This window comes from Hemibagrus wyckioides, linkage group LG25 (genome assembly GCF_019097595.1).
Source record: "Hemibagrus wyckioides isolate EC202008001 linkage group LG25, SWU_Hwy_1.0, whole genome shotgun sequence".
NCBI classification, from domain to species: domain Eukaryota; kingdom Metazoa; phylum Chordata; class Actinopteri; order Siluriformes; family Bagridae; genus Hemibagrus; species Hemibagrus wyckioides.
The window spans coordinates 14541326-14564152 of NC_080734.1; the positions used below are offsets into that span (position 1 = coordinate 14541326).

General features: G+C 37.0%; 1 protein-coding gene across 1 annotated transcript in view; it reads right to left on the reverse strand.

The window, feature by feature from the left end:
- Positions 1 to 21578, reverse strand: part of fndc4a (fibronectin type III domain containing 4a) — a 31436-nt gene extending 9858 nt beyond the window's left edge. The window contains exons 1-3 of the mRNA XM_058379776.1: positions 20966 to 21578; positions 6461 to 6576; positions 3554 to 3758 (exon numbers count right to left, since the gene is read on the reverse strand). Coding sequence (XP_058235759.1) covers positions 3554 to 3758; positions 6461 to 6576; positions 20966 to 21041 — 397 coding nt within the window. The 5' untranslated portion in view covers positions 21042 to 21578. The remainder of the gene's footprint in view (positions 1 to 3553; positions 3759 to 6460; positions 6577 to 20965) is intronic.
- Between the last annotated feature and the right edge of the window lie 1249 nt (positions 21579 to 22827).

Below are 22827 nucleotides of genomic sequence, written 5' to 3' on the forward strand. Positions count from 1 at the left end.
AGGAAGTGCTTGTCTAACCAGCTATCAGTCTAAATCATTAATCCTGTGTTAAATTAATTGACTTTAGCATTCTATTGTCTATCTTTTAACCCGTGTGGAATTGTTCCAGAGCACCACTTTTCCCAATTGATCTTTCCTTAGTGGATAAAGAGGTAGCTGGCTCATATGTGCTGGCTGTCATAACTGAGAAAAGGAAAGGATGGGTGGAAGATGGTTTCGCCTGAGCAATTACCGAGAGAGGCCATTTATCATTTATATCACCTCCATTTCCAATTACGACTGAGTAGTATTGAAACACTCTCGTTCTTCAATGATAAACAGTCAGAAATGAGCAACAACCAAGCTATCTCTCTCATCGCCTGCCTCGATGAATATTTATAACGCCGAATAGGGGATTTCCAGCATGCCTCTAGAAGGAAACATAGGAATCTCCTTCCTATTTTAAATGGAAAAGGTGATTAATGCTCTGCTGGTGTTTGTCTGCTTAGATAAGGAGTCATACTGAATGTGTGGTGGATTTTAGTTAGCATAGTAGAGGCTGCTCAGCCAATTAGTGAGTAACTTTTGGTGTTTAGATAATACTAGGGTGTCGTAGACAACATAATGCTGCCTTGCTGCTTACTGACACCTATTCAGTGCTAAGCAGCTGTTCATTAGTTCCACTAGATTGAGATTTGTGCAAGGATTCTCTCTGTATGGGGCCCTAAAGAGAACAAAACAAACAAAAAATAGAGGACAAAATACACCAAAATATAAAATATGATGTCGGCATAAATATAATTCTTCAGACACATGGCAATAGCTATCACAAATCACCAGAAAAGGCTTTGGGGGGGAAAAGGTTTTCTGCTGCAGATGCAACACTTCTGATGTGGTCGCATTTTTGAGAGTGGATACGGGTCTAGTATTAGGAACAATTGCCAGGAGCTGTGAATTACTTTAATCGTCATGACAGTGCATCAAAAAGGAGTTTTTGATCAGGAGGAGCTTCCCTTCTTTACAGGAGCGCAAAAACAGTTTTTTTTCCCCTCCAGCTTTCAGTTTCCTTTTGAAGTAATGATATCTTAGAGCAAGGGAATCTAATGTGAATATGACCAGTATAACATGTTTCACCAAAGAGGACATCTAAAATACTGAACATCAGTCAGACTACGGGCAGCAATGAAACTCTGTTTTGATACACTGCATTCTGAAACTTACAGGTAATTCTGCATGAGAATGATGTATATAAGAAAAATAGTGAGAAATCTATTTAATATTTAGCACAGTGAGACTAATTTGAATGAAATCAATGATAAGGATATGTAGCCCATTTTGATCTAATTAACTAATTAAAATGCTTATCAGATGCTTATAAAGCTGATTAAAAATGCGTATCAGATGATGTTTATCAGATCAACAGATTTTGAATGAATCTTTGGCTATTATTGTTGTTCCTAAATTATCTGCAGGAAAACCGAGAAACTGCAACATATATATATATATATATATATATATATATATATTTTTTTTTTTTTTTTTTTTTAAGCATCATTATTGCAAAGCCCAGAGGCACATAAACTACTGCGACACTTCATTGTGTTACTGAGTTATGAAATAAAGTTTGGGATGAACCGGTGCCATTTTTTTTTCTTCTTTGAATTCAATGTCAGAGCTCTGAGCATCAGCCAATATCCAATAATGATACAATATTCCATGCAAATCACTTTAATCTCTGCAATGTCTGTTGCCAAGTTATGCAAAATAGACCTGATGGTGTTTTTTGTCCTGTTCTAACGTCAGAGACCTGTATCATCTGATCCAATCATATAGCAGAGGTTGTACTGGAAGGGTACACTTCTAATAAAAGTAGATTGCAAGTTATCTCTACAAACAGTGACTTTTGGAGGTGTGTATCCTATTAATTATCTGCTACAGATATCTGAGTAGATCATTAATAATACAATCTTAGAACACTACAGTAGCAGGCTTCCAATCCACCATTGTAAATATTTGAGATACAAGTTGTAATTCCTGTATGGACTATAATATGAAATCTCTTTTATATATTGTTTTATAGTTATATAAAATTGAAATTCACACCATTGTATGATGGGGAAATAAGACCATAAGCCTTTGTCTATAGCTGAATTTAAACACCAACTATATGGATATATATATATATATATATATATATATATATATATATATATATATATATATATAGTCTCTCCTTTCCAGAGCTTTCTTAATACTAAGACCACATTATTAGAAAGAATTATTGTCAATATGCAGCATCAGTCAGCCTTAAATAAGCACTTAGATGATGCTGTTGTAAGGAATTTGGGCCACAGAGAGCAAATAAAAACAACCCACACAAAATATTGACTATGTGTTCTAACAGTGGCCTGACCCTAAACAACCAAATAAATCAAATTAAGATCCAATCTTATACACCGTCTGGATATCAACTTGTGGTCTCCATTTCCTCCATGGACATTAGCTAGCTTCATTACATATTGAGTTAAGATAATGAACTTAGAATGTCTTCCATACTTGTCTACACTATAGCTATATAATATTATAAATGACTTAAAAAAGAAAGTGATTTAGGTTGCTACTTCTTCTTCAACTACTGAAAGAAATAACCCTGCTTTTGCGATTCGCATAGGAAAAGCTGTTGATAATGCAGTCTGCTGTATGGCTCAACTGAGATCAAGTCATTAGAGAAGTGATGTGTTGAATATAAAGTTCATTGCACTGAATGTCAGAAAGCTGATCAGAAACTGCAGCAGAAATAGACTCCTGCGGTCACGCATGATGTCTTCATCTATAATTAAACAGGAGAAGGAAATAGAGAGTGAGGGTAGGAGGATTCTCTCACACTTGTAGCCAATTTTTTTACTTCAGTATACTTCTTAACAAAATAGATTTTTTGTAAATAAAAGATTTCTGTCATGGACATGGCAGTATATGTGATTATGGTATGTGATTTTCTTTAGTGGATCACTAAAGCATTCTCTAGTGTGAAAAGGGTCTAGCAAATGTGTTTCTTCTTTCTGCAAGATCTTTGAATGATTCACATTAGATTCAGGCTGGGTTGTGTTAAAGCATACCCAATTTGCAACTTACTTGAACATGATACTTAATAAGGCTTTCTAATTAATTTTGTATCACTCTATTTTAATTAGTTCGTTTTAAAATGCACTTGAGTAAGCAGAGCAGATTTAGACTTGAATGTATGCAATGATCGATAGAGAGCCCTTAATTCAGTTATGAAGGGCTTGGTAATTAGCTGATAAGTTGAATCAATTGTGCTGGAGAAGGAAGAAAAAAAATGAGATTGTGCAGGCCCCCATGACTGAGATGTAAAGCAGAGGTCTCATGGGCCTGCATACAAAATACACACACATCCAAAATGTAAAGCAACTTGCTACACACAGTTACTATTAATGAGAAGGTTTAATTACAGCATCTATGATTAATCAGCTCACACCCTTTACAAATATGGAATATTTATTTAAAAGCACAGACACTAATCACAACACAGATCTAAAGGCACAGTTTTAAGTACCTTGGTTTGAGCTGTTAGAAGGGAAGCGGTCTGATTTCTTGAGGGTTTTGAAGTGGACACGCTTGCTGGCCTGACTTTCCCCATACAGGCCGATAGACTGGACCTGGACTATGTAGTCCGTCTCCTCCTCCAGGTCCCAAAGCACACAGGCTCTGCTGGTGGTGTTTACCTCCCGGATGAACCGCTGCATGTGGCCATCCTGCTTCTGAAACCGCAGTAAACACAGTGGGCTTTAATTACTGCTTTCTTTACTCTGCTTTAATATTATAGTTTAAATATATGCACACAATGCCTTTGTATGCTTTAACTTTAAGATTTCCCTTCACTGAAAATAAGAGGCCCAAACCCAGACATGCTCCAAAATGCAATGGAAGAACTCATGTGTCCTGCACAAAGACCTGACCTCAATCCCACTGAACACCCTTGGAATGAACTGAAACATCAATATTCCAATGTTGGCTACTTGATCAGTGTGATATCTGCATCCTATAAATTGCCACTTGGTTTTCTTAAATAGACAGTTAGACTTTTGTGCATCTTTCTTCTTTAGAGTGGGTGGGCATTACAGTAATATCGTTCTGCAGCCTCACAGCTCAATTACATGAAGCAAAGACAGGATGGAAGAATCCCAAAACATCTGCATTGCTGAAAGTGAATTGAAGGTGATTGTTTTGTTTGTTTTAATTTTTTAGGAAATCAGTTCAATCTGGCAAAATAGTGACCTTGACATTAGCATTACATTAGCTTTCTACAGGTCAGTTTGTTTGGACAGGAGTATTAAAGAGAAGGATCAACCTCACTAATGATTTTAATCCAGAATGGACACAAGGTTCTAAAGCCACATTCTAAATCCTAGTGGAAAGACCTCTCTGAAGAGTGGCAAAGAGGAGACCAACTCCAGATTATGGGATATGCAAGAAGCACATAAGGGTGTAATGGGTGGAAAGGTTTGGAAAAGTTTCAGATTTGACAGAAAATGTTCCTACATGCAACAGTACTACACGTGAAGTGAAAACCAACTCATTATATTTCTATATAATCCCACTATGTTTATCAAAGTAATATTTGATGGAAATATGGCACCTTGTATATATACATTCTGTCCCTCCTGTGAAGGTTGCTTGACCTGTATACAGCAAGTGTTTCTGTTTAAAAATGGTAAACTCTTTGAACTACTTTACATAATACTTGTTCTCTGATGTTATGCACTAAATCACCTAAAGGCCAAATGAGAAAATGAGCTCAACAGCTTATGTTGAAAACCAAAATAATATAATTAAAATCTTGCGGTGTGTTCACTCCTGTCACCGAGTATGTGTCTCGATGGTTGCAAGTCATGGTCTTTAAGCATTAATTGTTAATGAATAGAGAAACATGATTATTGTTTTTGTTTGTAATGCTTCATTTATATCTTAATTTACTCCCGAGGTAAATTTAATCTTTGAACCGATGTAAGGATAATGTAATTGACGGCAGAATGCAGAGTTAGTGCAGTTTTAAATGGGATTTAAGTCTACAGTTAAGTTTAAAGGCTGTTAGTAAAACCACACATTGAAGGCATTTCCTGCTTTAGTATGTTTTAACTTTTTTTTTTTTTTTACTTTTATTTAAAAGAAAACCTTGAAGAAATGTGAAGATCAACTTCAACTGGGCTATTATATTCAGAAAGATTTCTGAATACTTTTATTCAAATACTTTTACCCAGCAACTCGGCTGCTGTTTTTGGAAATACATTTTCAGCTTAATGGATGTCTAGGCACTCCGAAATATGTTGAAGAGCCTAACAAGTACAATGAGGCTTTTTCAGTTAAGTGGCACATTTTAGCTGAATGCCTTACATTTACGGGTACAGTAGCGATCCGCGAAGCTCAGTAAAAGAGCAAAAACCATCAGTTTGAGCTCACTGTCTCTCGGCACTGAGTAGATTGATGGAGGTACTTCATTAATGAATAAAACTATCCAAAAAGCCAATTTGCAAAGCTATTACCAGTTTTGTTACATAATGTGGCAAGTTACTTCATACAACATGAGATTGGTTAGCTGCAGAATGCATTTGCCAGTAAAAAGGATTTCAGTAAATCATGCAGGTGTGTAATCACAGGGTATTCTTCAAAAGATGTAGGGATTTGTAATGAAAAAGCAATGTTAAGTCATATTCATAGTATTTAATACTGGTATAATTATTATATGAACTGTCACATAAGCTGAATAGATCTGTTTAGTAAAAAAGAAAGCAAATGATTGCATTCGGCATCCTGACAAGTGCCACTTAGATTTCTTTTATGGACAGTTTGATATTTGGGCATTTTTCTTCTTTTAAGAGGGGGTGGCCATACGCATGAGAGAGCTGCCAATATTGCAGTAATATCGTACTGCAGCCTCATAGACCAATTATGTGAAGCTCAGACAGCTCAGATGTACTGCTTTGCTGTAACTGCACCAAAACTTTGAAGTACTCTTTCGAATTACGAGGTACAGCATCATGTTACTGACACACTGGTTAAATTAACCAGCTCTGTTTACACATGTTTTTGCAATAGAAAATGTGATCATTTATAATTCAGAAGTTCACACTGGCAAGCTAGTAAATTTCTATATATGGTTTATAACTGGTTTCTGGATGACAATGTCCCTTTGCTTAAAGCAAGATTTATTAAGACATGGTTTGCCAAGGTTGGGTGGAAGACAGAGCCTTGGCCTCAACAAGCACATCCAATTGTAATGGTCATGTTTTCACTGTGTAGATAATTAGTATTATCTTGAACAAATGAGCAAGTGAGCCTCTATTCCATGGCCATGATCAGCAAATTATAGAATGACATCATTATTATTTAAGAATGTTCCAAGAAAACTTGGAAGTCAGAGATTGTTGGCATAAAAATTCTGGTCATGTCATACAGTATTTACCTGCTGTAGGACTGAGAAGCCAATAATGATGTCCCCCTCTGGAACCTCCCAGGTCACTGTGGCTGAATCAGCCCTCAGATTCATGACAGACACGTTGACTGGAGCGGGTGGGCGGTCTACAAAACAAGGAGGTTAGCACTCTATTCATCTGACCACTCCATTGAATTCAAATGAATTCCATTTTCATCCTTAAGGCTGACTGAAATATAAAACACAGCATAAAAAAGCTCTACAGCTCTGAAAAGCCATGCCCCTCATTTCATTCAGTAATTGCTCAATCTATTATTAAGGGTCTTCAACTCTGAGCTGCACACATTCATCTGCAGAAGAGCTGAGTGCTGGATATTGGCTCTTACTTATGAAAGCTTTGTAAAAATGATCACAGATTTAAAGGCTCGGAATGACTTGTGATATATATATATATATATATATATATATATATATATATATATATATATATATATATATATCCCATATCTGAGCTCAGTGGATGATTCAGCTTTAACCTTGAACTAAGACTTCTTTAATTACATGCTATATTGTCTTTAAAAAAAATATATTGTAAGAAAGAAGCACGTAATTGAATAAAAGGTTTGCATATAAGAAACAGTAGCTTGCCATCACACGTATATATGAGGGCCGCTGATTTAAGGATTTGATGAAGATTAAATGTTCTTCAGTCTATTGAAAATACAAGGACATTCCAGGGTGCTGGAAATTGAAATTCTGGCTTTTCTCCCTTTCATATTCTTATGCTGACTTATTTCCTGTAAAAATGGGACAAAATATGATGGCTTTATTTTTATAGAGTTTCTAGCAGAAATCAAATCAGGGAGGAATCACCAGCAGTTAAATACTATACATTAAAGTAAAAGACAAAAAGCGAAAGAAAGAAAGTCAATGAAGTTAACTGAATTCCACTGAAGCGTTTGGTGTTCAAAGCTGATTAGTAGATTTATAACAGTTATTGTAGAACTTCACTTTTAAAGATAATATTGAAAATGAAAGACTTATTTTAACCATAAATAATAGATTTTTCTTTAAATAATGTTATGCTCAGATTAACATACTCTCTCATCAGACAGTTCGAGCAATCAGAATTAAAGGCAGAAATTTCTTTATCAATAGTAAAATAGAAAATATCACTATTTGCATGTCACCAGAATGTCATTAGCACTAATTGGATAAATCAGATCTCTCAGACAATCTATAGATTTACAATATTTTCTTTGTATCCATATATTCTGCAAAGTTTCTGGATTTTTTCTTTGCCATGAACACTGTCCAATCAGGCATGGCTGCTTTGAAACATAAAACATTGCCAATTTTATCCCAATATATCATGTATACATGTGTTGCTCAATTATTTGTAGAGTGATTAATATAATAATAATAATAATAATAATAATAATAATAATAATAATAATAATAATAATAATAATAAAGTGAGATGGCAATAGCCAGTACCAAAGCTAAAAAAATACTGTAATTATTAATGTATATATTTTATTATGGGACTCTGCTGTTTCTTTTAATATTTGGAATTTTTTAAGATATTTTATAAAACACATTTAACAAACACATTTTTAAAAACTGTGTTAGAGTAAATCTACGGCTGTATTCAGAGTTGCCAACTTGAGTTAAAAAGTTATTATTATTATTATTATTATTATATTATAACTTGAGGTAAAACATTATTCTTTCTGCAGAAAGAGATTCAGAGTCTGGTTACACTGTGGGTTGCTTTAGAGAAATAAAAAATGTTTTTTGTTGTTTAAAGCGATCAGAAATTCTATAAAACCTCATTCTAGACTAGATCTTGTGTGTGTGTGTGTGTGTGCTTTATAAGTAGCATAGTGTGTATGCAGATTCTGCTCAGTTGGAAGCGAAGCTACATTTTCAGGTCTTGCACATCACCCTTAATTTCTTCAGTCGTGTTATGGTGTTTTATATAAAAGTCACGGTAATGTAAAAAGCAGAACCTTAAAAAGCATCAACCTAAACGTGTGAATGTGTTCGTCAGTGACATTGTCGTTGTTAGATGTTTCCTTTCTCCTTTTTTTCCTTTTACATTTTTTCCCCCTCTCAGCTTATTCAAAGTGTTCACGCTTTAGAATACATAGAAAAAAAGAAAAACATTTCATGTAATCCAGTACACATATGCTAAAATCTAAGCTAAAAATCTATTTAAGGCCCGTCACTGCTTACCCAACTATGGTTGAGCAGAAAAATGAATACGATTCATGAGAAATACTCGCTCCAATACTGCACTGCATTCTGTGATTGAGTTTGATTGAATTCTGGACTCTGTATCCTGTGCAGTGATTCCTGTTTTCTCTTTATTTCCAGCGTCGCAGCTGGGTGCTCTGTCATGATTTAGCAGGCAATTGACAAGCTAATTAGTCTCACAAAAGGCAAACTCCTAGGCAAGGGAGCACATAGTGACAGATTCAATTTTAGGAAGCACGCCTCTAATACTGAAGCGAGAAAATAGAAAGCAGGTGAACACAGAGAAGGCTTTTGAGCCGAGCGTTTTAGCACTGGAATTTTTCATCAGTTTCCCCAAGCGCCGCGCTAATTGGCTTGTGTGGATGACTGAAACATGAGTTACCTTCTGCTTCTTTGCCCAGTCCTGATGTGCTTGTGTCAACACAGGCAAGCGCTTAATTGAATTATGTAACAGCTTTATATAACAGCCAGTGTTTTGTCCATGTGTTTTAGTGAAATTTTCCTTTTGAAGTTGAAGTCATTTTTAGGCGTGCAAGTCACACCACAAAGTGAAGTCAAGGGGTAAAAAGAGCAGAAGAGAATATTTTACCTTTAACTGTGATCCCAATTAGCCAGTTTTATTATTTATTACTTTTTTTTTTGTAAATCAGATGCTTTGTGATTTTGTTCTGCTTTGCATCTTTTGGTGTCATATCCAGGTCAAGATCACCCATCACTGGTCAATAATAATACCATGGGAGGACAGGAGAATGACAGTAAATATTATATTGTCAATATTTCTTTCCAGTCCATAAATATACACTGAGAACATGTTCAGTTAGACAGGATTATCTGTAACCGGTCAATAAAATGCTATTTCCAGAAAGTATTTATGAATTACACTGATCAGGCATAACATTATGACCGCCTGCCTAATATTGTGTTCTTCCCATTTTGCTGCCAAAACAGCCCTGACCCATCATGCACTGTGTATTCTGACACCTTTCTATCAGAACCAGCATTAACTTCTTCAGCAGTTTGAGCAACAGTAGCTCGTCTGTTGGATCGGATCACACGGGTCAGTCTTCACTCCCCACGTGTATCAATGAGCCTTGGCCACCCATGACCCTGTCACTGGTTCACCACTGTTCCTTCCTTGGACCACTTTTGATAGATACTGACCACTGCAGACCGGGAACACCCCACAAGAGCAGCAGTTTTGGAGATGCTCTGATCCAGTCGTCTAGCCATCACAATTTGTCCCTTCAAACTCGCTCAAATCCTTACAGTTGCCCATTTTTCCTGCTTCTAACACATCAACTTTGAGGACAAAATGTTCACTTGCTGCCTAATATATCCCACCCACTAACAGGTGCCAAGATGAGGAGATAATCATTGTTACTCACTTCACCTCTCAATGTTATGCCAGATCAGAGTAGAATCCCTTGTATGTGAATACCTCTTACGCCACAACCTCAGACACACTTTTACTGCCTTCACGATAACAGAGCTGCCAACATCACTAACCACAAAATCCAAGCTAACAGCATGTAACAAGGTTGTGAGACATCTTGTAATCAAAATAAGCATCTTGACAACCTTCAAGCACAGAGTGCCCAAAGAACTGGCACAGTAGCAGACAACAGTAAGTGACATGAGTGTTATGCGCCATGGAAATTGAACCCAATATTCAGAAATGAAAGCGGAAAGTGCTCTTACACACTGAGCCACCAGGCAGAGTTAACAGATGGTGTGGCAGGAACCCCGCAAAACTAGAGAAGTTAGTGAACAGACAGAATTATGTAGGAGAGAATGAGAGAGAAGTCTACTGCTGGGATCGAACCCAAAACCTCTAGGGCAGAAGCAAGTACGCTACTGAGTAAGCCATGGGGGAGGATCAAGGAGCTGTGCACTGAAAAGGTTAGGCAAAGAAGATGAGAACTAACTAGAAGCAACTGCGGGAAAAGCATGATAAATCACAAGAGAAGGCGAACATAAAGGCAAGGCAAAAAGTAAACAAGAGAGGGCAAAATATAAGTGAGAGGGAGAAACAGACTGGCAGCTATTCAATCCACCAAATGATCTCAACTCTGGAAAGAACTGTAAATAGAGATGTTTTTTTTTTCTTAACAAAGACCTCTGCAAGTACAGAACCAGAGAAAATACCATTTACTAGCCTCGGCATCCGAGAGTTTCACCCGCATGCTTAAATAAGAGTATTCCCAGCAGCAACCAGTTGTAATAAAGGCCAAATTGAAAGATGAATGCTGTTGTTCTCGCGGGACTAACATTACATAGAGAGAAACATTACATAGAGAGAAATATAATTACCATAAAAATTAATCTTAGTATGTTGACAAATCTTAGTATGTTGACATTTTTTTATCACCACGCAACAAAAAGGCAAAATTCTGGTGCTTAGCAATATTTTTTAAGAACACTTTCACCTACTTGGCTCTACTGATTCACAAGATGTGTATGAGGATCATGAAATCACAAGATCAAAGTTCACTTAGATAAGGGTGTCCAAAGTCTGGGTCCAGGGCCAAATGCAGTGCCTATGGACCGAAAACTGGACAGATGTAGAGAAGTTAATTAGGCAGATATTAACTGGTAAAGATGTTAATTAGGCAGATGTTAAGTGGGACAGATGTTAATTAGGCAGGTGTTAACTGTGACAGATGTTAATTGGGATACATATTAACTAGACAGATGTTAATTGGGATACATGTTAACTAGTAGCATGTGAATGTTGTCAACTAGTAGGATGTCAACAGACAGATGTTATCTAGACAGATGTTAATAAGGCAGGTGTTAATTGTGGCAGATGTTAACTAGGCAGATTACTAGGTAACTAGCCTGCTGCATCTTTATAAGGCTGTATGATAGACAACTCTTTCACCAATTTTGTGTTTAGTTTGACTGCTGCTGTAGTTTTCAAGAGTCTCATATACTGACAGAGTAACAGCTCTAAGATCTTTACACAAAAACAAATAATTATTCTATATTCACACACACACACACACACACACACACATTATTGCCTTCACCACAAAAGCACTTGGGGGTAGACCACAGGGCTTTGAGCCCAACTGGGGACAGAGCCTAAAGGGATCTGTGCTTATGGTTACATTGTTGAGTAGACTGTATATTAAAGATGCATCATTAGATGCAGCAATCCTGTTTTTGGATGCAGAAAGGGGCTCTGTCATTTTTAAACACCTTAATCCTTAAAAGACTTGGATTTAATTAATTATACTCACACCTAACTGCTGATAAACAGTATGATCATGTGGTCATTATGGTCATTAACTTTCACTTGACATCACTTGATGGGGCCCTTGACATCTTATTATACCTCTTTGACCTAACAAACTTCAGAATCACAACGTTTATAACTCACTGGAAATTGCTCAGGTCAGAAAATGAATCAATCTTTTCTAAATAACAGGGAAAACTAAATTCCAACATTGGCTCCTGAAGTTTCTTTCTGGTTTATGAATTATAATGTTGTTGTTCTTTCAGCTGCTCCCTGTTCGGGGTCGCCACAGCGGATCACTTGGTCCGCATATTTGATTTGGCACAGGTTTTACGCCGGATGCCCTTCCTGACACAACCCTCCCATTTTATCCGGGCTTGGAACCGGCACTGAGAGTTAACTCTTCAGTAGCTGTGTTAGCTCCCTGCCCAGGAATTGAACCCAGGCTGAGGCAATGAGAGCATGGGATCCTGCTGCTGAACCACCAGGAAGCTATGAATTATAATGACATCTGATTTTATCACATATCTTTAGTTAATTATCAATCCCTTTTTTCTAAATGTTTTGAACGCTGGAGATTACTATCGATTCCTCTACTAGCCCACACTAATACATTTAACATGAATATATTACATAAAATGTGTTGTGATTGTCTCAAAATAAAAAGCCTCTTATTATGCAATTGCTAAAGAATATCTTTTTATAGAAAAATACACGTGGGGAGCAGAGAAAAACAACAGATGCTGCAACATCACATACCTGGAAAACAACCAACATTTTTTCCCCACCTATAGTCATTTGGTTTTAATCAGTTTTCTGTCAAAATGTTACACAATATAGCCAAATACACCTGTTTCAGCATGACAATGCCCCATGCACAAATTAAGGGTCTTGAACACATGGTTTGCCAGCATGGAGTGGAGCTCAAGTGTTCTGCACAGAACCTTAACCTTAATCACATTAAACAACTTTCGGATGAACTGGAACACTGACTGCACCCCAGACCTCCTCACCCTAATTTATTACCTGATCTCACTAATGCTCTTGTAGCTGAATGATCACAAATCCGCACAGCCACAATCCCACATCTAGTGTAAAGTCTTCCCAGAAAAGTGGAGCTTATTATAACAGCAGCTGGGGAATAAATCATAGCAAAAAGATCACAAGGCTAATCAGTTCATGAGGCTAATAAGATCAGATACGTCTGTCATGCTCCTGCTCTGTCATATTATCATCAAAACAAAGAAAAGTACTCACACTCTCTGTACAAAATGTAGAAAATATTAAGGCAATGAAATAGAAAGAGACAATATTTCAAAACACACCAGAGCTGTGAATCACTGGATTATTCTCAGGAAAACTAGACAGGCATTGTGAAGTGAAAAACTAAAACCACAAGCCTGAGGACAGGTTTAAGAAGCAGTGCTGCATGATTGGCCAAGTGACCAATGAGAGCATTACAGCATCATTCTAACTAATGAAACAGTCAACCAAGTGCTGGGTATTCCATGAACTTTGCACCTTTGTAGTTCTGTCAAAACACATCAAGGTGACTTGAAACTCTACCTGACACATTCGGTCTATTTCTGAGGGACACACAACAAAAAGGCCAGATAAAGGGCTTTGTATGCTGACCTACCTTTCTGCCAGCATCAATCAATCTGAGAAAAGTGACTTCTGATAGTCTTCTATATTTGCAGATATTAACTCCAGACACACTGTCTAATCGTGAGTGTGTAAGGAGTAACATTATAAATGATGTGGGTTCATACCGAGTTCTAAAGATTTATGCCTCCATTAAAGTTAGGGACAAAGATAAATCTATTTATATCAATCGTTGAGCAGATCGATAAATACTGTCTGTACAAGAATCTCACAATGTTATTTTCTATGTACAGGATTTTCATTTTGTAAATACACCATTTTCACAATAAAAAGCATTATACCTTTTATTTTGAAAATAAAAGACACTGGGTCTGTAAAGATGGGAGAATCAGTGTTGCTCTGTTGATGCTCATTTTTTTTTTCATTATTTGTTTATTTGTTTGTTTCTTCATTCATCCATCCATCCATCCATCCATCCATCCATTCATTCATTCATTCATTCGATTTTTTCCATATAAGTTTTAAGATTTTGAAATTCTAAACTTTTAAACAAATGAAAGGCTAGCTTTTGATAGTGGGTTCAGAGTCTATCATGGGAACACTAGCTGAAAGGGATATACTCTGTATAGGTCGATTCCTGTCCACTGTCAAACATACACACTCACAGATTCATTTAAACCTTTTGGGCAATGTACAGTAGGTAGTCTGACTGGTATATTAGTATGATTCTGTGAGGTGGATGTCCCAAGAGATCAGCAGTTTCTAAAAATACTCGATCCAGCCACTGTCATCTGGCACAAATCCATGCCACAGTCAAAGACACTGAGATCACATCTTTACTGATTCTGATGTGTGAACATTAAGCTTTTGACACGTATCTGCTGAAACATGATAACTGCATAAATGAGCACATGTCTAGATGTTCCTATTAAAATGGTTGGTAAGCGTATTTACTTTATATATATATTATATTCATATGTAAGTCTGTAGCCCAGTGAGTTTGGTCATGTGAGGAGGATCTTTATATTAAAAGAGCTAATGAAATTTAAATCATATTTCCTGTAATCTGTGAGTTTCCTTAAATGTTTACAAATTTGCATTAGGTTTAGTTTAATTCATTATGCAAACAAAATGTCAAAGGCATTCAAGAAAATTTGGACTTGAGCTTCCTATTTCCAGAAAGCATCTGCTATATTGCTATGTGCACATGTGTGAGATTTTGGTCTGTAAATTTTATCACAAAATATATTCATGCTGAATTTGTTCTAAACAGAACTGGGCCTCGAGGGTTGCTCGAAGTCCAAAGACAAGGAAGTTGAGCAGTAGTAATTTGTAACTAACTCTATTTTAGTGGACAAGAATAACAATCGAACCCACCTGATGAATTTATTTTGTACTGGGCCATTCAAACATGTTTAAGGGGTTATTTGAATGTAAAATAACCCCCTCTTTGTATTCTTCTTAACACACCGTTGTATTAAAAAAGGATTACTGACAGAGTTTCTTCATTTCTGTCCAATCTGTTTGACAAAAATTGGCTTTTATAATAAGTGTTCATAATCTTTTAAAATATTGCAGACTCAAAAATTCCATGCATGACAATTAGCAACTGTTTTATTATTATTATTCCTCCTGATTTTCTAGTTTTCATGCAGGTTAATGTTTCCATGACTCTTTATCCCTAATGGGTTCTTGGTAATCTTTCGATAGTTCAGGTGCCTTAGCTTAAGTTTTTTTCCCCATTTCTTAGGAAATTGAGTTTTCCTTCCTGTATCCCTATCATTTGCATTTGTTACTTGTAATAACCATCCACTTGCTTTTTCACTGAATTCAGTGCATATCTATTAGTTTGCACTGTTATGTGATTAGCTTTCCTCGGATTAGTTTTATAAATACTTCTGCCACTTTTAAGCCTATTCTCTAGCGTCTCTTTTGCATTTAATAAATCATGTTATATTTTCCAAAAGGACATACAGTATGTGAGAAGACAAAACCTCAAAAACAGAAAGAGTCCTGAAAAAGTACAGACTTTGACATACCATTTATGTTAACCTTGAAGAAAGTATTACTCCTAGAATCATTATCATAAACTAAATATGATTTCTCTCATCAAATTACCGATTCTAACCTGATCTCAGATCTCTAATACAGCCTGTGTAAGACATATATTATTGAATTTTATTCAATTTATTGAAATGGAAGTTTTTGAACAGTGTCTGCAAGGTTCACTGCATATCTATAAATTGATATCCTTCAATATTTTTGCTGGAGGTGCTGTACTATTGCCAACTGTGCTATTTTAAATTCAGGAATGTGTGTCCAGTTATTGCTATCCTATTGCATTAGGGTTGTTTTAGCTAGATTTATACAGGAGTCTTCATGATCAAAGGCACCACTGTTCAAATGTGTGAATGAATCTCAATAGACGGGTCTGAATTATATGTATGCCGTGTACTTCATCTTCCTGTTTTTTCTCAGATAAAGTGAAGATCAGATATGAAATAAATATGCTACACATGCACTGTCCCTGTGTGGGGTCTAAATCTGCAAACAGCTCTGTCTGCAAATGAAGAAATGAACCTCTCCACAGCATGTTCCTCTTTTCATTAACAACGCAAACTAAACCTCATAATCTAACATCAAGTACATGCCCTGGAGAAGAGAGATACTGACTGAAGGATCTGGCTCAGCTCCATGAGAAATCATAAATAAAAACACAAAGAGATGCTGGATAACTGTGACATCAGGAGCTCTGCAGGTCACATGAATGCCAGCATCTGTTTTAATGAAGCTCTGCATCCACAGCGTGTGCATGTGAGTGTCTGATAGTCTGTAATAAGGGCATGCAGCCTTGCTGATAGAGGCACGTACCTCAGTCTATTAGAGGTTAAAAACTAACCAAATTCATTTTAAGCCTTCAAAGTTATTTGCACTGGAACATATGGATTAGAGTCAGTAGGTGTATCACAACCTCAAGCAAGGCTGCCACCTCTGTTCTGATATACTAGTACTTATATGTAATCACCATATATGTTTATTTACTGTATATATTCCCTCTGCCATGTGCTTCACCTCTGATCTAGACTTCTAGAATTCAAATGTAGGTTTACTTTCAGATGTACGCATCTGCACAAAGGATTGTCATTATACTAAAGAGTAAATTATCTGGTTGCATAGTGGTCACAGTGCTAGCCCATGACAGAAAAGGACAGCAAACCCTGCACCACTTCAGGAACTGATGGCTATATACGCAAATGACCTGCTATTCAACCATACTGGGAATGTGTTGGCTGAGTGGTTAAGGCTGTGGGGTACTGGTCAGAAAGATGTTCACATCCCAGTATCACACACCCGCTTTAAACAAGACCCTTAATCTATCAACTACTCAGTTGTATTAGTTGCAGAATGCTTTGGATAAACATGCCAGCTTAATAGGTCCAAATCTTGTGCTAATGGCAAAATACAGGGCAACAAATGATCTAGAGATCAGTTTAATTGTTTATTTTCATTTGTTGTCTTTTAATGTACACTATATGGCCAAACGTTTTTGGACATCTGAGTAATAGTTGAAGAATCATGGGCTTTTTATTGTGTTGTTTCCTCCTTTGCTGCTAAAACAAGCTCAACTCTTTTGGAAAGGCTGTGAAGATTGTCACACATTTAGCCACAAGAGTGTGAGAGGTTGTGCAGTGATGTTAGATCATGCCTTGTGTGCAAGTGTTTAGTGGGGTTAAAATCAGGGTTCTCATTGTCTTTCATTTTTTCATACCAACCTTGGTAAACAGGGTGGCTTTGCACACAGAGGCATTATCATGCTGGAACAGATTATTTCTTTTATGCTACAGCTGTGTCCAGTTGTGTGCTTCAAATTTTGTGGCAGCAGTTTGAGGAAGAAGAATGTACAGGTGTGATGATCGGGTGTCCACATACTTTCGGCCACATAGTGTATGTGTGCTTTAGTGGACCATCTATCTAACTTGGGTCTGAAATTTACTTTGCTCAGTGCACATTCATCCATGTGGAAATGTAATGTCCTCTATGTAATAGGGGTTGTAAGTGTCTATTGATGCCTTGCTACAAGCAGAGAATAAACTATGTGCATGGATGGCCATAAACTCCTGCTGATGCAGGGAATGATTATTTGGATAGTAAAGTACATGAGTTATAGCTGTCCTGTTAGTACCAACCATGTAGAGCTGCGCTAAGCTTTCACAAGCTGATCTGAATGAATAGCAAGGACAAGTGTGTTTGTTTGAGATCAGGAAATCTGAGTATCGCCCACGACAAATCATTTCTGATTATATCTGTTATTCTGAACGGTGTGTTGTTTCAGAGTAAATGGTGCGTAAATGCTTCATTTAGAATGGTTGATGGGTTTATGTCTCTAACAAGCTCTAATCACACACATAAGAAATCCTATTTATGATGGAACTTTCATTATACATATTTGCTCAGCTTTTCCTCTACCTACATCCCTTTTCACCAAGTGAGTCAGATGTACTCATCTCTGTTATGTAACATGCCATCAAAGCATCACAGGTTGTCCAGGGTAAGATGCTAAGTGTACAGTAAAAAGCAAGAAGCCATGTGGGGCACAGACATCCTCTCAGACTGAATCACAGGTTAGGCTGGTTGCTCACATTAGCTGCTTTTCAGAAAGCATCCTGAGTGCACAGGCAGTCACATCCCCAGAGCTATCTGCAAAAGGCAGTGAGCACGTGCAACAAATTCAACCATTTAACTGTAAAAAGAAAACAGAGAACATCCGACACTCCTATGTATTTAATAAACCACTTTGTGACCAGATGCAAGTTGTTGATAGACTAGGCTGTAATTCACTTTAGATTCAGTTGGCTTGTATAAAGTATGCTTAATTTCTACATATCATAGTTGGAATAAGTTTGTACATGTATTTTACTAGTCATTTAAATAAATAAATAAAAAATAAATAAATAAAAATAATAATAATAAATCAGAGCAGAGAGTGTAATTAAATTCTTATATCAGGACACAGCAATAGCAAAATTTCAAAAGTATAGCAAACTATAATATTCATTAAAAAATGCCCTCATCCCAAGATCTCTGAAATTCTTTCATTAAAATAATACACAGTAATGGGTGGACAATATGGCAAAACTATCACATCCTGATATCTGAAGATATGTCTATACATAATATATACTAATCAGCCATAACATTAAAACCACCTCCCTAATGTTATGTGGGTCCTCTTGTGCCAAAAATAAAAAACAGGTCTGACACCTCAAGGCATGGACCCCACAGGACCTCTGAAGGTGTGCTGTGGTATCTGACACCAAGCTGTTAGCAGCAGATCCTTTAAATCCTTAGGTCCTTAGGTGGTACCTCCATGGATCAGACTTGTCTGTCCAGTACAACAAGAAAGGAAAGACTAAAAATGGTGAAAAGCTGAATGTGATCATGCTTTTATTTAATGCTTAGGACACTTAATAAAGAATTTAATTTCAAATATTTCAAAACAAAGCTATTTAATTATTTAAGAAAAAAAAATAAAAATTAAATTCTGTTAAAAAAACTTTACCATCAAATCAACTTCGTTCCTTGATCAGTGTATTGTGGTATAACTTATCATAATTATGTGATAAAAATAAAAATTGTCAATACATCAGAATTATGTGATCATATTTCCCAGCCTATATGCCTATATGCACAGTGTGCCAGCATTTTTGCTAAAAATCGTCATGCACACTCATAAATTCAACACGACCATGCACAGCAACTATCTGACAACAACACAATCTGGGATTCAAGAGCAGGTTCACTTTCTCAGCTGTCTTTTCTTGGTATTCAATCTAAAAGACATTTGATCCTTCAAGAGCAGAAATCAAGGTAAAACCACAGGTTCTATTCTACCAATGATGAAAATGATACTGTATATGACATTAAGGCATTAATGTAGCTGAAGAAAGAGGAGAGATATAGGTGGCATCAGGACTTATAAACATGACACTTATATAATAAGCAAAAAACAGTCACATCACTATGATGACAACAATATACCCAGTTTAATTAATAAACAAACTGACACAATGTGTTAGAGTTCATATAAAAATTCTTCTACATGATTGCTCTCTAAGCCTGTGATACTTTTTTCCTCCCTTGGTGTATGTCTGCAGTATCATGGTTTTTGAATGCCTGGAGCCTGTAGTCACCAGTTTGCAACTCTCGTCACCTTTTACAGCCTTTGTCTCAGGTATATATAACCAACAGCATGAAGAAAAGATTATTTATTGAAAGACTACATTGGAGTGCTTTTCAAATCCATTGTGCGTTTCAGACTAGCCAGTCTCAATGACTGTGATTCGAACACTTATTTATAGTTCTTGGCAAGCATCTCAATATCTGTCAGCATCTTAGCGTGAGCAGACGCCCATTTGTCAGTGCGGAAAACGTCAGTGTTGCAGTAGCCACAATATTTGATTACTTAGATTTCTAATTAAAGTATCAACAGCGAACATTCCACTACTGTGGACCAGTGACTTCGGATAACGGTTTCTGCCACTGGGTTAAATAAAATCTCTTGGGCATATTCCTCATATACAGTGTACAAGGTTATTAGATTTAGTGGATGTTAATTATTAAATGAAGACACTGACGTGTAATTTGTTTCTCCCTACAGCATATTAATCTGATTATCAATACAGTCTAAACCTGCAGACCACACAGCTCTTATCCCCCAACATGATCTCACCCTTCAGAAACGCTTGCAGAGGGGAAGATGTGATCACTCCAGCAAGGGACCTGAGATTCATTCAGAATATATGGACAGTTCTGAGCAACTCACTGATGATGTAAATCGGCCACCATAAAATTTAATATTACACTGCCACTGCTGCTAAACAAATGTACATAAAATGATATATATAGCCAAGGATATTTCTCCAAACTAACCTGTAGCTTAAAGCCAAAAATACCCTTGCTTTTCTGTCACACAGTACCTGGTCAGCTTATTCGGTCAGGTCTGTGATAATGTGTGTTTCATTTGTATTCGAGTTTCTAAATCAGCACAACTCTGCAGCTTACAGCTTACTACAGCAGTAGTATTACTATTGATCCTGCAAATCACATCAAAATCTTAATGACAACTAGATGCTATTAATACCCACAATAACAAGCTTTATACTGTTCCACCTGCCAATGAATGACCCTGCTGTCGTAAAGGACTGGCAAATATTATATACTATGTACTGGGATTCATTTCATTGTTATAGGCTTTTGTATTCAAGTCTCACAGGAAGGCAGGATGAGCAACCATTCCAGCTGCGTCTCAGTAACATTCCAATGCTACAATCACGTGCATTCAAACAGCTGGATTTGTCTAAAGAGAAAGCGTAAAAACATGTTGCTGGAAGCGATCATTTGTGCTCACAAAGCGAAGGTGACCGCTAACTTACTTGCTCCAACCAAAAACATGTCAGTGCCAAAAAGCAACAGTGCGACAGAGTTGAGCAGAACGAAGAGGCGAGCCATATTTCCCGTCGGTGCCTCTGTTTCTTCTTGTAGATCTCGCAGACTCCAAATAGCTTCAGGCGCGCTTCTTCATCCGCTCCATGTTTCCCGAATATTGGCGCAATTAACCAAATTTAAAGCAAGTCCGTCAACTTTATAGGTTTCGCCAACAAGATCATGCTCACACACACACTTGACGAGCTCCAGATGACGTCCATGTCGCGTTATGTCAGGTGTCTTGACTAATTTTCTTCATCTTCCACTGCTGGAATATATGTGTCCAGTCTCGGAATAAAAGTCAGCTCACGTGTAAAGGATACAGGTTTTCTTGATGCATCCTACAGCAAGTAAGATGAAGATCGCAGAGTTGGTCTGAGCTTCATACTGGAGTGGTAGTTGTGTAGTGAGCAGTGGATCTGTTAAAGCAACGCGCAGCGCTATAACGTTAACTCTTCACCCTCTCAGGCGCTTTGGCTCAGTGTGAAAGAAAGAAAGAAAAACCCTCCCGTCTATATTTAATAATGCATCCTGCTTCAGTCGTTAAGATGTTGCGTTACGACGCCTTGCGCTTTCATCATAGACGAGGATTTGGCACGAGACAGAAAGCCCGTCTTTAATTCACCACCAGCCCGCATCTTATTAGGTTAGGAATTCCAGCACCAGTGTCACCTCTAACGCATAAGGGCAATGACAAGGAACCCTGGCTCTCTCTAATACAAGGCACAGCTGGAAATTAAAAAAGAAAAAGAAAAAGGGAAACACATAGGCTGGCAATGAATGTGAATGAGAGGTCAGAACTGTGGAAAATGAAGCAGACAGAAAGTTTGTCATGACACATGCACTGTTCCCCAATACACACTGCCTTGGTTATTGCATTTTCAGAACATGATGAGATTCCTGTGGAGCCCTGTTCATTTGGATAACAATATCGGATTGAATGTAATTCTGGCTCAAGATGCAATTCCTGCTCAATGGTCCAGTAGGAACTAGATCTGAGACCATGGCCATAGGTATCTGCTTTTGTTTATGTTCTGTGTTGCATCTCCTGTTGTCAAATTCAATACAGAAACATTGACGTCCTGAAAATGTGCTGGCAGAATGAAGCGAACTATGTAGAAAGAATTGCATTCCATGACCTATAGTTTTCCCATACATTTAATGAGTTGTGTTCTTACTGTCTGGTGTTGAGTTGAGTTCCCTTTTGAGATTGCTTCATCACAAGTTGTCTTCCTAATGCCGTCTCAGGGAGCTTTTCCATGCCAACGTCACCTCTGGCATGCTCTGACTGAGATAAATCTAAATCTATATCTGGAAAGCTGATTTGTGACCATTCCTGTGTTAAAGGTGCTATAGAATTAACATGTATTTGAATTGAACATAAGCACTGTGAGGTTTACTTTTAAATCTCTAAAGATTGTGACAGATCCCTTACATGACATGAACATTTAATGTGAGAAAAATTTGCTAAACTGATTCCATTTGGAATGCTGATGCTTCCTTACAACCGTGTGTTCCGAATACTGATGCCATACTGATGTATTATTTTAATATATTGTCTTCAATAGTGGTACCATATACTCATCAGAGAGGGGCTTTTTAAATATATTTTCTTTAAATACACTTTGATTCTAAGTAGATTGTTCATTTTACAACACTCATTACAATCAGTGTTTCTAAAATATCCACTGACAGGTAAAAAAAAAAAACAACCCAAAGTAGTGTCTGGACCACATGTGTACAGACAGACAGATATACTGTGCATGCATAACTATACATAGTGATAAATTGATACACTGAATATAGCCAA